The following is a 14677-nucleotide window of genomic DNA, read 5'->3' on the forward strand; positions in this document are numbered from 1 at the left end:
AGGAGACTCCCAGAAAGCTTAGTGTTTTTTTTTTTGTTTTTTTTTTCTGAGGCAGAGTCTCACTCTGTTGCCCAGGCTGGAATACAGTGGTGTGAATCTCAGCTCACTGCAACCTCCACCTCGCAGGTTCAAGCGATTCTCATGCCTCAGCCTCCCTAGTAGCTGGGATTACAGGAGTGTGCCACCACGCCCAGCTAATTTTTGTATTTTTAGTAGAGACAGAGTTTCACCACATTGGCCAGGCTGGTCTGAACTCCTGACCTCAGGTGATCTGCCCACCTCGGCTTCCCAAACAGCCAGGATTATAGGAGTGATGCACCGCGCCCGGCCAGTGAGGTTTATCTGCATCTCGTCAAGCCTAGACCTATGTCCCAGTTTACAGGAGGTTCAGGAGATGGAGGAACAAAGTGAGTAACACAATGAGGAAAAAGTCAGATCTAGAATATGAGACATCTACAAGACTGCTGGCCTGATCTCTAACAAAAGTCAATGTCATTTATAAAAAGAGAGAGGAGTTCGGGTGCAGTAGCTCACACCTGTAATCCCAGCACTTTGGGAGGCTGAGGAGTGAGGATCACTTGAGCCCAGGGGGTGAAGGCTGCAGTGAGTCAAGATCATGCCACTGCACTCCAGCCTGGGCAACAAAGCCAGAACCTGTCTTTAAAAAAAAAAAAAAGAGAGAGAAAGAGAGGCAGAGAGGAGATGATTCTAAATTAAAAGCGATTTAAGAGACATAAACAAATGCAATACATCATGGATCTTATTTTGAAAAACAAAACAAAACACAGCAACAAAAGACATTTGGAGGGCAACTGTGGAAATCTGACTACAGATTAAAAACTAGGAAACAGGCCGAATGCAGTGGCTCATGCCTGTAGTCCCAGCACCTTGGGAGGCCAAGATGGGAGGATTGCTTGAGCCCAGGAGTTCAAGACGAGCCTGGGCAAATAGGAAGACCCTATCTCTATAAAAAATAACAAAAATTAGCCGGGTATGATGGCGTGTGCCTATAGTCCCAGCTACTAAGGAGGCTGAAGTTGGAGGATCATTTGAGCCCAGGAGTTCCAGGCTGCAGTGAGCATAAGCCAGGATCACTCCACTGCACTCTAGCCAGGGTGACAGAGTAAGACCCTGTCTCTAAAAACAAACAAAAATTAGGGAACAATTGGCCAGGTGTGGTGGCTCACATCTGTAACCCCAGCATTTTGGGGGGCCGAGGCGGGCGGATCATGAGGTCAGGAGATCGAGACCATCCTGACCAACACAGTGAAACCCCGTCTCTACTAAAAATACAAAAAATTAGCCGGGTGTGGTGGCGTGTGCCTGTAGTCCCAGCTACTCGCGAGGTTGAGGCAGGAGAATCGCTTGAACCCGGGAGGCGGAGCTTGCAGTGAGCCGAGATGGTGCCACTGCACTCCAGCCTAGGCGACAGTGGGAGACTCTGTCTCAAAAAAAAAAAAAAAAATTAGGAACAATTAATTTTCTTAGGTATGATAATGGAATTGTGATTATGTAGAAGACTATCCTTAGATTTTTAAGACATATGTTGAAATATTTAGCCCTCTCCCTCTCCCTCTCCCCACGGTCTCCCTCTCCCCATGGTCTCCCTCTCCCCCACGGTCTCCCTCTGATGCCGAGCCAAAGCTGGACTGTACTGCTGCCATCTCGGCTCACTGCAACCTCCCTGCCTGATTCTCCTGCCTCAGCCTGCCGAGTGCCTGCGATTACAGGCGCGCGCCGCCACGCCTGACTGGTTTTCGTACTTTTTTGGTGGAGACGGGGTTTCGCTGTGTTGGCTGGGCTGGTCTCCAGCTCCTAACCGCGAGTGATCCGCCAGCCTCCGCCTCCCCAGGTGCCGGGATTGCAGACGGAGTCTGGTTCACTCAGTGCTCAATGGTGCCCAGGCTGGAGTGCAGTGGCGTGATCGCGGCTCGCTACAACCTCCACCTCCCAGCCGCCTGCCTTGGCCTCCCAAAGTGCCGAGATTGCAGCCTCTGCCCGGCCGCCACCCCGTCTGGGAAGTGAGGAGCGTCTCTGCCCTGCTGCCCATCGTCTGGGACGTGAGGAGACCCTCTGCCTGGCTGCCCAGTCTGGAAAGTGAGGAGCGTCTCTGCCCAGCCGCCATCCCATCTAGGAAGTGAGGAGCGCCTCTTCCCGGCCGCCATCCCATCTAGGAAGTGAGGAGCGTCTCTGCCGGGCTGCCCATCGTCTGAGATGTGGGGAGCACCTCTGCCCCGCCGCCCCGTCTGGGATGTGAGGAGCGCCTCTGCCCGGCCGCGACCCCGTCTGGGAGGTGAGGAGCGTCTCTGCCCAGCCGCCCCGTCTGAGAAGTGAGGAGACCCTCCACCTGGCAACCGCCCCGTCTGAGACGTGAGGAGCCCCTCCGCCCGGCAGCCACCCCGTCTGGGAAGTGAGGAGCGTCTCCGCCCGGCAGCCACCCCATCGGGAGGGAGGTGGGGGGGTTAGCCCCCCACCTGGCCAGCCGCCCCATCCGGGAGGTGAGGGGCGCCTCTGCCCAGCCGCCCCGTCCGGGAGGGAGGTGGGGGGGTCAGCCCACCCGCCCGGCCAGCCGCCCCGTCCAGGAGGGAGGTGGGGGGGTCAGCCCCCTGCCCGGCCAGCCGCCCCGTCCGGGAGGTGAGGGGCGCCTCTGCCCGGCTGCCCCTACTGGGAAGTGAGGGGCCCCTCTGCCCGGCCAGCCGCCCCGTCCGGGAGGGAGGTGGGGGGGTCAGCCCCCTGCCCGGCCAGCCACCCCGTCCAGGAGGTGAGGGGCGCCTCTGCCCGGCCACCCCTACTGGGATGTGAGGAGCCCCTCTGCCTGGCCACCACCCCGTCTGGGAGGTGTACCCAACAGCTCATTGAGAACAGGCCAGGATGACAATGGCGGTTTTGTGGAATAGAAAGGGGGGAAAGGTGGGGAAAAGATTGAGAAATCGGATGGTTGCCGTGTCTGTGTAGAAAGAAGTAGACATGGGAGACTTTCCATTTTGTTCTGTACTAAGAAAAATTCTTCTGCCTTGGGATCCTGTTGATCGGTGACCTTACCCCCAACCCTGTGCTCTCTGAAACATGTGCTGTGTCCACTCAGGGTTAAATGGATTAAGGGCGGTGCAAGATGTGCTTTGTTAAACAGATGCTTGAAGGCAGCATGCTCCTTAAGAATCATCACCACTCCCTAATCTCAAGTACCCAGGGACACAAACACTGCGGAAGGCCGCAGGGTCCTCTGCCTAGGAAAGCCAGAGACCTTTGTTCACTTGTTTATCTGCTGACCTTCCCTCCACTATTGTCCTATGACCCTGCCAAATCCCCCTCTGCCAGAAACACCCAAGAATGATCAATAAAAAAAAATTAAATTAAAAAAAATATTTATAGGTAAAGTATCTATGATGTCTATAATTTACTATGAAATAGTTTGAGAAGAACAAACATATATATGCAAATAAGACGCACTATCAACAACTATTCAATCTAGATGGTGAATGTACAGGAATTAGTTGTACTATAATCCTTCCTGCTTTTTCTGTGTGTTTGAAATTTTCATAATAAGAAATTTAAGGCTGGGCATGGTGGCTCACGCCTGTAATCCCAGCACTTTGGGAGGCCGAGGCAGGCGGATCACGAGGTCAGGAGACCATCCTGATTAACACAGTGAAACCCCGTCTCTACTAAAAATACAAAAAAATCAGCCGGGCGTGGTGGCGGGCGCCTGTAGTCCCAGCTACTTGGGAGGCTGAGGCAGGAGAATGGCGTGAACCTGGGAGGCAGAGCTTGCAGTGAGCCGAGATTGGGCCACTACACTCCAGCCTGGGCGACAGAGCAAGACTCTGTCTCAAAAAAAAAATATATATATATATGTATATATATATATATATATATATATATATATATATATATATATATACACACATATATATACACGTATATATATATACGTATACACATGTATGTATATATATACATATATACACATGTATATATATACATATATACACATGTATATATATACATATATACACACACATATATATACACACACACAAAAGAAATTTAAGAGAAAAAAAGGCAGAGATATAGCATATTCATGGATTGGAAGACTGAATATTATGAAAGGATTTATTCTCCCTAATCCACAGATTCAACATAATCCTAGTCAAAAATCCCAGTAGGTTGTTTTTGTGAAAATTGACAAACTCATTCCAAAACTCATATGGAGGTGGCTGGGCATGGTTGCTCATGCCTGTGGTCCCAGCTTCTCAGGAGGCTGAGGCAGGAGGATTGCCCGAGCTCAGGAGTTTGGGGCTGCAGCAAGCCATGATTGTGCCACTGCACTCCAGCCTTTGCAACAGAACAAGACCTTGTCTCAAACAAACAAAAGACACAAAGGGGCTAATCAGAAAAGAGCAATTTGATAAACTGCATTATATCAAAATTAATTTTTTTTTTCAATTAAAGGTAATCATTAAAAGAATGAAGAGTTTTTTGGGGCTGGATGATTAAAAAAAAGAATGAGGGCGGGCATGGTGGCTCAAGCCTGTAATCCCAGCAATTTGGGAGGCTAAGGCAGGCAGATCACCTGAGGTTGGGAGTTCGATACCAGCCTGGCCAACATGGTGAAATCCCATCTTTACTAAAAATACAAAAATTAGCTGGGTGTGGTGGTGGGCGCCTGTAATCCCAGCTACTCAAGAGGCTGAGGCATGAAAATCACTTGAACCAGGGAGGTGGGGGTTACAGTGAGCTGAAATGATGCCACTGCACTCCAGCCCGGGTGACAGAGAAAGACTGTCTCAAAAAAAAAAAAAAAAAAAAAAAAAAAGAAATGAAGAAGTAACCTTTAGAGCAGGAATGGATAATTACAAGATGTTTACATCTTGTAAACAAAGACAAAGGACTTGTATCAAGAATATGTAAAGGGCTGGGCGCCGTGGCTTAAGCCTGTAATTCCAGCACTTTGGGAGGCCGAGGCAGGCGGATGACCTCAGGTCAAGAGTTCGAGACCAGCCTGGCCAACCTGGTGAAACCTCGTCTATACTAAAAATACAAAAATTAGCCGGGCATGGTGGCACATGCCTGTAATCCCAGCTACTTGGGAGGGTGAGGCAGGAGAATCACTTGAACTCAGGAGGCGGAGATTGCAGTGAGCCGAGATTGCACCACTGCATTCTAGCCTGGGTGACAGAGCAAGACTCCATCTCAAAAAAAAAAAAAAACATGTAAAGAAATCCTGTAAGTCAGTAAGAAAGTCAGAGAACTGAATACAAATACGGACAAAAGACTTAAGTAGGCATCTCATAAAAGAGGCTGTCCAAACAGCCAATAAACACATGAAAAAGTGCTTATATTCATTAGTCAGCGAAGAAATGCAAATTAAGACCACAATATGCTACTATGACACATGCACTAGAATGGCTAAAATGAAAAAAAATAAAACATACCAAGTGTTGGCAAAAAAGTAGAGCAACTAGAAATCTCATATGACCGCTTTGGACAACTGTTTGGCAACAGCTACCCAAGCTGAACATATGCACGCCTAGAAAACCTGCTCCCAGGCATCTACCCAACAGCAACGTGCATGAGATAATGTGCTCTGAAAGACATGCACAAGGATGTTCACAGCAATAATTCTCATAATAGACAAACTCCAGAACTACCCAAACACCCCAGTAGTAGAATGGATGTTTTTAAAAAGTAGTATATTCACACAGTGGAATTCTATATAGCAGTCAGAATCGAACCATCGTCAACTACACACAATATTAATGAATCTCATAAACATTGTCTGGCCGGGTGCAGTGGCTCACACCTATAATCCCAGAACTTTGGGAGGCCAAGGCGGGCAGATCACTTGAGGTCAGGAGTTCAAGACCAGCCCGGCCAACATGGTGAAACCCCGTCTCTAGAAAAATACAAAAATTAGCTGGGCATGGTGGTGTGCACCTGTAATCCCAGCTACTCGGGAGGCTGAGGCAGGAGAATTGCTTGAACCCAGGAGATGGAGGTTGCAGTGAGCTGAAATTGCACCATCGCACTCCAGTGTGGGTGACAGAGTGAGACTCTATCTCAAAAAAACAAAACAAAACAAATTGTGTAAAGTGAGGAAACCAGACATACAATACAAAATGTTCAAAAATAGGCAAAAGTAATCCATGGTGTTAGAAATTAGGATTGTGTAACCCTTGGAGAGTGACAGTGATTGGAAGGGGGCATGAGGGGGCTCCTGGGATGCCAGTCATATACTGTTTCTTGATCTCAGTGCTGATTACATGTGTGCATTCAGTTTGTGAACATTCATCAGACAGAACACTTAAAATTTTTATACCTTTTTTTTTGAGACGGAATCTTGCTCTGTTGCCCAGGCTGGAGTGCAGTGGCATGATGTCGGCTCACTGCAACCTCCGCCTCCCAGGTTCAAGCAATTTTCCTGCCTCAGCCTCCTGAGTAGTTGGGATTACAGGCATGTGCCACTACGCCCAGATAATTTTTGTATTTTTGGTAGAGATGGGGTTTCACCATGTTGGCCAGGCTGGTCTCGAACTCCTGATCTGAAGTCATCCACCCACCTCAGCCTCCCAAAGTGCTGGTATTACAGGCATGAACCACCGTACACGGCCACAACTTGTATACTTTTGATAAGCCCATTATACTTCCATAAAAAATAAGAAATAGAGAAAAAAGGAGGCCGGGCACGGTGGCTCACGCCTGTAATCCCAGCACTTTCGGAGGCTGAGACGGGTGGATCACCTGAGGTCAGGAGTTCGAGACCAGCCTGGCCAACCTGGTGAAACCCTCTCTACTAAAAACACAAAAGTTAGCCGGGTGTGGTGGCGCGTGCCTATAATTCCAGCTACTCGGGAGGCTAAGGCAGGAGAATTGCTTGAACTCGGGAGGTGGAGGTTGCAGTGAGCTGAACAGTCGCCATTGCATTCCAGCCTGGGCGACAAGAACGAAACTCCGTCTCAAAAAAAGAAAAAAAAAAAAAGAAAGAAAAAAAGAAAGACTTAAGTAAGTTATTTAGGTCCTGCCCTGGTATATCGGCAGAGCAGGACTCTAACCTAGGTGTGTCATACGCAAAGCCCAAAACTTCACCCATTGAGCCTCTGGGTACCCCAGGGCACAGAGGACCTGAACAGTGGCTCCTTCCAGAAAGAAGTCTGAGTCTCCTGGGGCAGCCTATACCCCCAGTCCTCCACCGTGCACCCTGCCATTGCTTCCATTGCATTGTTTGCCAGATAATGTCTCCAGTTTGGCCACTTGCCTCCAATGATTATTTACTGAGTGCCTACCAATGTGCCAGGCACGATTCTAGGCACTTGGCATATATCAGTGAAGCAAACATGCTTCAGTCTCACATTTTCAACTACCAAAGGTTTACTTCGTTAGGTTGTTTCATCACCACCTTGACTACAGCATGTTTAAGATGGAACTAAGCATCTGAGCATTTCTTCCCTAAAATGGGCAGCATGAAAAAGGGTGGGGGATTTAGAGGCCAATGGCCACACTCTGAACCCTGGTTTTGTCATTGACTGGTTGTGTGTAAGGCTGAAGTCAAACGAACTTCTCTGAGCCTCAGTTTTCTCATGTGTAAAACAGGAATAACAGGTAGAATAGCTAATGAATCTAGTTCCACTCCACTTCTGCCCAGCTGGGTTTCTCCTGATGATATCATTTGCTAAAAAATCATAGAAGCTCTTTGTGCCTCAGTTTCTCTAATCACTGAAATAGAAACAATACTAACTCACCTTCATAGGGTTGTTGTGAGAGTTAAATGAATCAATATATGTGAAATGGCACAAAGCAAATGGTTAGCAAGTGTGAGCTATTATTATTAACTCACAGGGCCAAGCATAGTGGCTCATGCCTGTAATCCCAGCACTTTGGGAGGCTGAGGCAGGAAGATTGCTTGAAGCCAGGAGTTTGAGACCTGCCTGGGCAATAAAGGCCGACCCTGTCTCTCTCTCTCTTTTTTTTTTTTTTGAGATGGAGTCTCGCTCTGTTGCCCAGGCTGGAGTGCAGTGGCGCGATCTTGGCTCACTGCAACCTCCACCTTGCAGGTCCAAGCAATTCTCTGCCTCAGCCTCTTGGGTAGCTGGGATTACAGGTGCCCGCAACCATGCCTGGCTAATTTTTTGTATTGTTAGTAGATACAGGGTTTCACTATGTTGGCCAGGCTGGTCTTGAACTCCTGACCTCATGATCCACCCACCTTGGCCTCCCAAAGTGCTGGGATTACAGGCGTGAGCCACCGCGCCTGGCCACCTCAGTTTCTTTATCTGTAAAATAGAGATGGGTCAAGTCATACCTTCATAGGATTGTGGTGAGGGCTGAATGAGATGCTTCCACAGCCCTGAGCACAGTGCTAGCCTCCCAGGAGCCACTGACATTGCTCCTGACCAACTGTTCATGCCATGACGCTCCAGGATGCAGAACCCCCAGCAGCAGCTCTTTCCAAAGCTGGTGATACTACTCCAAACCAAACCCCTAATCCTGTCCCACAGGCCCCAGAGTCCCAGCTTTTGGCTCCCCACTCACTGCTTCCTTGCTGACTTGGACATAGGCTTTGGAGCCAGAAACACATGTAGGTATAAATCTCACTCCAATCACTTACTGGCTGAGTGAGGTGGGTCAAATCACTCAACTTCTCTGTGCCATCATCTGCTAAATAAATAAAATGGAAGGCCAAGCATAGTGGCTCATGCCTGTAATCCCAGCACGTTGGGAGGCTGAAGCAGGAGGATTGCTTGAGGCCAGGAGTTTGAGATCAGCCTGGGCAACATAGTGTGAGACCCCATTTCTATAAAAATAATAATTTTAAAAAATTAGCTGGATGTGGGCTGGGCGTGGTGGCTTACACCTGTAATCCCAACATTTTGGGAGGCCAAGGCGGGTGGGTCACCTGTCTGAGGTCAGGAGTTCAAGACCAGCCTTAAACATGGTGAAACCCCATTTCTACTAAAAATACAAAAATTAGCCAGGTATGGTGGTGTGCACCTGTAATCCCAGCTACTCGGGAGGCTGAGGCAAGAGAATCACTCGAACCCAGGAGGCGGAGGTTGCAGTGAGCTGAGATCGTGCCACGGCACTCCAGCCTGGGTGCCAAGAGCAAAACTCTGTCCCCCCCCCCCAAAAAAAATTAGCTGTATGTGGCATGAACCTGCAATTCTAGCTACACGGGAGACTGAGGCAGGAAGTCAAAGTGGTAATGAAACAACCTAACAAGAGAGATAACTACTACAGTTGAAGGGAAAGTTGCAGGGAAAGTTTAGGAGTTCAAGGTTGCAGTGAGGTATGACTGTGCCACTGCATTCCAGCCTGGGTGACAGAGCGAGGCTGTGTCTCTAAAAAAAATTTAAAAGTTAAAATAAATAGGCTGGACGTGGTGGCTCACGCCTGTAATCCCTGCACTTTGGGAGGCCGAGGCAGGCGGATCACCTGAGGTCAGGAGTTCAAGACCAGCCTGACCAACACACTGAAACCCCATCTCTACTAAAAATACAAAAATTAGCCGGGCATGGTGGCGCATGCCTGTAATCCCAGCTACTCGGGAGGCTGAGGCAGGAAGAATCGCTTGAACCCAGGAGGTGGAGGTTGAAGTGATCCGAAATCACGCCACTGCACTCCAGCCTGGGTGACAGAGCAAGACTGTCTCAAAAAAATAAAATAAAATGGAACATCATTGAGTCCATCTCAGGGGGCTGCTGGAAGGATTAGGTGAGAATTCACCAAGTGGCTTTAGCAAAGTGGCTAACACTTGACAAGGGCTTAATAAATATCAGCCATTATTATGACTTTTGTTTCCACAAAACACTGCATTCCAAACAAACAATGGAGTTATGAAGAAAACTTCAGAACACAGCCCATCTGTGAATGAAGGACAGCCACAGACCCTCTCCAGCACTGACAGAAGTTACTGGAATCCTCAGTGGAATCCCACAGGTCTTCCTCAGGGGAGAGGGGAACCCAAGCCTCTCCCCAGGACAGGGAGGGAACTGCTAAGCATGTTCTGGTCTCCAGCAGCCAGGCTTCTTTCTCTCCAGCACTCTGCAGAAGAGCAAATGAAGCTCTGTACCCCGGCTTCCTGAGGCTGCCAGGAGCCAGGGGAGGTAGAGCGCTGTGTCATGCTGGAGCAAGAGTCCACCTGGTGCTAAATCAAAGTTGCCAGAGTTGGAACAAAGGAGGCTCTGCAGGGGCTGCACCCTTCATGGGGGAAGACAAGCAGCTCTCCCATTGCTGATTCTCAGACCGGACAGCGCTGACCCATCACAGCCCCAGACTCAGCCTCAGCATCCTCCTCAACCTGCTCCTCCTGGCAGCCACTACCGATGGCAGATTGTTAGCACCTGGAGCAAGTCCACTGTCCATTCCTGACCAAAAGACTCAAGTCTCTTCAGTTTCAATAGAGAAAAGTGACTTACAAAGTGTGCTGACATTCCTAGTCTCACTCAATCACAGAGACTGCTCTGGGCTAGGCAAGGGGATCTGTGCCTGTGAGTTACAGATGGGAAAGCGAGTTCACTCCAATAATAGAAGGTGGGGCTGAAACTAGGACCCTTGTCTTCCAGGGCACTCATTTGTTCACTCTTTCACACATGAGCACCTACTATGTGCAAGTTATTGTACAAGGCCTGGGGGTGGCAGGGAAGGTAAGGGGCAAATTCATAGAAATGAGTCAAAGATATTGGTTTTGTTCACCCTGTGCCTGCCTGACATACTGTGGATGTTCAAAAAATATTTGTCGTAGAAAAGAAGAAAGAAGGGAGTGATGATAAGTGATGCTATCCCTGCCCTCAGGGAATCTAAGATCTACTCCAGGGCTGTTTCTGCTATGCCAGGCTCTTCCCAAGTAAAAAGGTGCCCTTATGCTAGCAAGGCCCTCCTGCTGCCTTCCAGGCAGAAACCAAAGCTCTGAGGATGTGAAAATGAGACGAAAAGCAAGGCTACTCATCACTGAATGGCTGTGAGGGCAAAGGAATTTCCCCACCCTAAGACAGCTCTCGGAGAGGAGCAGGCAGGCCTTCTGCGGTCAGAGCCTGAAAGGCTGGGGCTGTGGAAGTTCCCCAGGGCTGGCTGCGGGCTGCTGAGAAGGCCCTGACTGCCCTCTACCCTTCCACTGTTGTCACCTGCAGAGGAAACACCTGCAGGACTGCAGTCTCCCCGCCTCTAAGGCCAGCTCAAGGTCAGCCACAGCTCCCAGGCCTCGAATGCTAGGTCACCATAACCCTCCCAGACCACTTCTGTCCATCTCTGGGGTTCATGGAGCCTTCACCACATACCAGGCTTAGTGCTAGGCCTGTGGATACAGGAAGAGCCCGCCTGAGGGCAGAGTCAGACAGAAGTGGATAATTACAGTCCTCCTACAAGGCAGTGCCTCTGTGTGGTGACTCTGGGCCTGCCTAATCTTATTTTGAACCCTGGCATGGCCAGTTGTTAGCCTGTAAACTTAAGAAGCTGGTCAATCTCTAAGCCTCACTTTCCTCACCTGTAGAATGGGTAATGATGACATCAACCTTGTAAAATTTTACACAAATCAGAAATAACATAATATCAAGATCTGACCTAAATAGCTATTCAATTAATGACATTACTGGTGTCTATACTCAATGCCTCAAGAACACAGAGGGAAATATGTGGGGTGGAGGCAGGAAGCAGCATTCAAGAAAGCAACAGGCCAAGTGCAGTGGCTCATGACTGTAATCCCAACACTTTGGGAGGGTAAGGCTGGAGGACTGCTTGAGTCCAGGAGTTTGAGAGACCAGCCTGGGCAACACAGCAAGACCCTGTTTCTACAAAAAATAATTTAAAAAGAAAGCAAGGGGCCAGGCACAGTGGCTCACACCTGTAATTCCAGCACTTTGGGAGGCCGAGGCGGGCGGATCACCAGAGGTCGGGAGTTTGAGATCAGCCTGACCAACATGGAGAAACCCCGTCTCTACTAAAAATACAAAATTAGGGTGCATGGTGGTGCATGCCCATAATCCCAGCTACTCGGGAGGCTGAGGCAGGAGAATCGCTTGAACCCGAGAGGCAGAGGTTGTGGTGAGCCGAGATCTCACCACTGCACTCCAGCCTGGGCAACAAGAGCAAAACCCTGTCTTAAAAAAAAAAAAAAGCAAGCAACAAAAGAAGTAACAGCAAAGCTGGATCAGAAAGAATGAGCACTCTGGCTCACCACGGCAGGCGGGGACAGCACAAGCACAAACAAATGCACTGAGGCATCCAGTGCACAGCGTGGCTGGGGGTGCCAGGGACCAGTAGGAGAAGAGCGGTGGCTGGAGTAGACTGCAGCTTGCCTTAATCTCATGAGTGAGTTTTCAAGAAGATAGAAGAGGGGCTGGGCACGGTGGATCATGCCTGTAATCCCAGCACTTTGGGAGGCTGAGGCAGGTGGATCACCTGAGGTCAGAAGTTCAAGACCAGCCTGGCCAACATGGTGAAACCCCATCTCTACTAAAGATACAAAAATTAGCCAGGCATGGTGGTGCATGCCTGTAATCGCAGCTACTTGGGAGGCTGAGGCAGGAGAGTCGCTTGAACCCAGGAGGTGGAGGCTGCAGTACGCTGAGATCACACCATTGCACTCCAGCCTGGGTGACAGAGCGAGACTCTGTCTCAAAAAATAAATAAATAAATAAATAATATATATATTAAATATGTTAAATATATTATACATATTAAATATGCTAAATACATAATAAGCATATTAAATATAGATGTAAAATGTATATTATACATATTAAATATGTTAAATATATTATACATATTAAATATGTTATATATTATACATATGTAGTAAATATATAAATGTATATTTTATATATATATATATATATATTTTTTTTTTTTTTTTTTTTTTTTTTGAGACAGAGTCTCACTCTGTCGCCCAGGCTGGAGTGCAGTGGCGCCATCTCGGCTCACTGCAAGCTCCGCCTCCCAGGTTCACACCATTCTCCTGCCTCAGCCTCCTGAGTAGCTGGGACTACAGGCGGCCGCCACCACACTCAGCTAATTTTTTTTGTATTTTTTTTAGTAGAGATGGGGCTTCACCTTGTTAGCCAGGATGGTCTTGATCTCCTGACCTTGTGATCCACCTGCTTCGGCCTCCCAATGTGCTGGGATTACAGGCATGAGCCACTGCGCCCAGCTGCATTTAATATATATTTAATGTATATGAAATATATATATTATACATACATATTTAAAGATGAGCCATTTAGGAGGAAAATACTAAAGAAATGAAGGTACAGCCAGATGCGGTGGCTCATGCCTGTAATCCCAGCACTTTGGGAGGCTGAGACGGGTGGATCACAAGGTCAGGAGATCGAGACCATCCTGGCTAACACAGTGAAACCCCGTCTCTACTAAAAATACGAAAAATTAGCTGGGCGTGGTAGCAGGTGCCTGTAGTCCCAGCTACTCGGGAGGCTGAGGCAGGAGAATGGCGTGAACCCGGGAGGCAGAGGTTGCAGTGAGCTGAGATTGTGCCACTGCACTCCAGCCTGGGCAACGGAGCAAAACTCCGTCTCAAAAAAAAAAAAAAGAAATGAAGGTACAAGGCGGGATGCAGAAGGAAAAATCACAAAGGCTGGACTCGTATCACCGATATGCTGAGGGCACTAGAGAGTCACCCAAATTCTGTGGGGTTTGTGGGGGGACAGGGCAGGGGTGGGGAGAGCAAATTTGGGATCTTGGAGAGATAACTACAATTGAAGGGAAAGGCCCAGTCAGGGCCTGTTCTGCAGAGCCCTGAGCCAGTTCAGGTGGAACACGAGGCAGGTCTGTCCAGGGGAAGCGGGCAGAGACGTCCTGGAGACAAAGGAGATGGGGTCTGGGAGCTGGTGTATGGCAGTGGAGAGAGACGCAGCCTCTGCGTCCGTCATGTGAACTGTAACAGGGTCTAAGTGAGCATCTGTCACTTGTATTTGGATGTCTCTATCACCTCCCATCAGACCAGGAGCTTCTGGGAGCAATATTGCTCTTCCCAACTGCCTAGAACCTGCAGGGTGAGCCAGCTGCACAGCCCACCAGCCGGCAAGACAGGATCTCAGATGAGGGTGACCGAGTGCCCTGATTTTCCTGGGATTGAGTGGTTTCCTAAGACAGGAGACTTTCCAGGTGGTCCTGGGTAAACTGGGAGGAGCTGGTCACTCTACCTCAGACTGTCCCCACAGGGCAGGAGCCCTGGGCCAGACCTGTCGGGCTGGAGTTGCTGGGCTGGGGTGCCAAAGGGAAAAGCCCACACTGTCTACATGAGCCTAGGACCAGGTAATCAGTTCATGCTCACATGAACAGCACCACCTGCCTCAGAGACAGCTCCCAACCTTCTGGAAAAGGTTCAGTGATCTTAGTCCTGATCATTTTCGGGGAAATATGTTTTTTGTTTTTTTTGTTTTTTGAGACGGAGTCTTGCTCTGTCGCCAGGCTGGAGTGCAATGGCGCAATCTTGGCTCACTGCAACCTCCAACTCCCTGGTTCAAGCGATTATCCTGCCTCAGCCTCCTGAGTAGCTGGGATTACAGGCACACGCCACCATGCCCAGCTAATTTTTGTATTTTTACTAGAGACAGGGTTTCACCATGTTGGCCAGGATGGTCTCAATCTCCTGACCTTGTGATCCGCCCACCTCGGCCTCCCAAAGTGTTGGGATTACAGGCGTGAGCCACTGTGCCAGCCCTGGGAAATA

At 49.0% G+C, this 14677-nt stretch overlaps 1 protein-coding gene across 6 annotated transcripts in view; it reads right to left on the bottom strand.

The window, feature by feature from the left end:
- Positions 1 to 14677, bottom strand: part of ZDHHC18 (zDHHC palmitoyltransferase 18) — a 33458-nt gene that overhangs the window by 10045 nt on the left and 8736 nt on the right. Inside the window, exon 1 of one of the 6 annotated variants that reach the window (XM_063701389.1) lies at positions 537 to 2491. The exons of the other annotated variants lie outside the window; for them this stretch is intronic. Coding sequence (XP_063557459.1) covers positions 537 to 618 — 82 coding nt within the window. The 5' untranslated portion in view covers positions 619 to 2491. Of the gene's footprint in view, positions 1 to 536; positions 2492 to 14677 lie in introns of those variants that run through there. 6 annotated transcript variants of the gene reach the window in all.

Source organism: Gorilla gorilla, chromosome 1 (genome assembly GCF_029281585.2).
Source record: "Gorilla gorilla gorilla isolate KB3781 chromosome 1, NHGRI_mGorGor1-v2.1_pri, whole genome shotgun sequence".
NCBI lineage: Eukaryota > Metazoa > Chordata > Mammalia > Primates > Hominidae > Gorilla > Gorilla gorilla.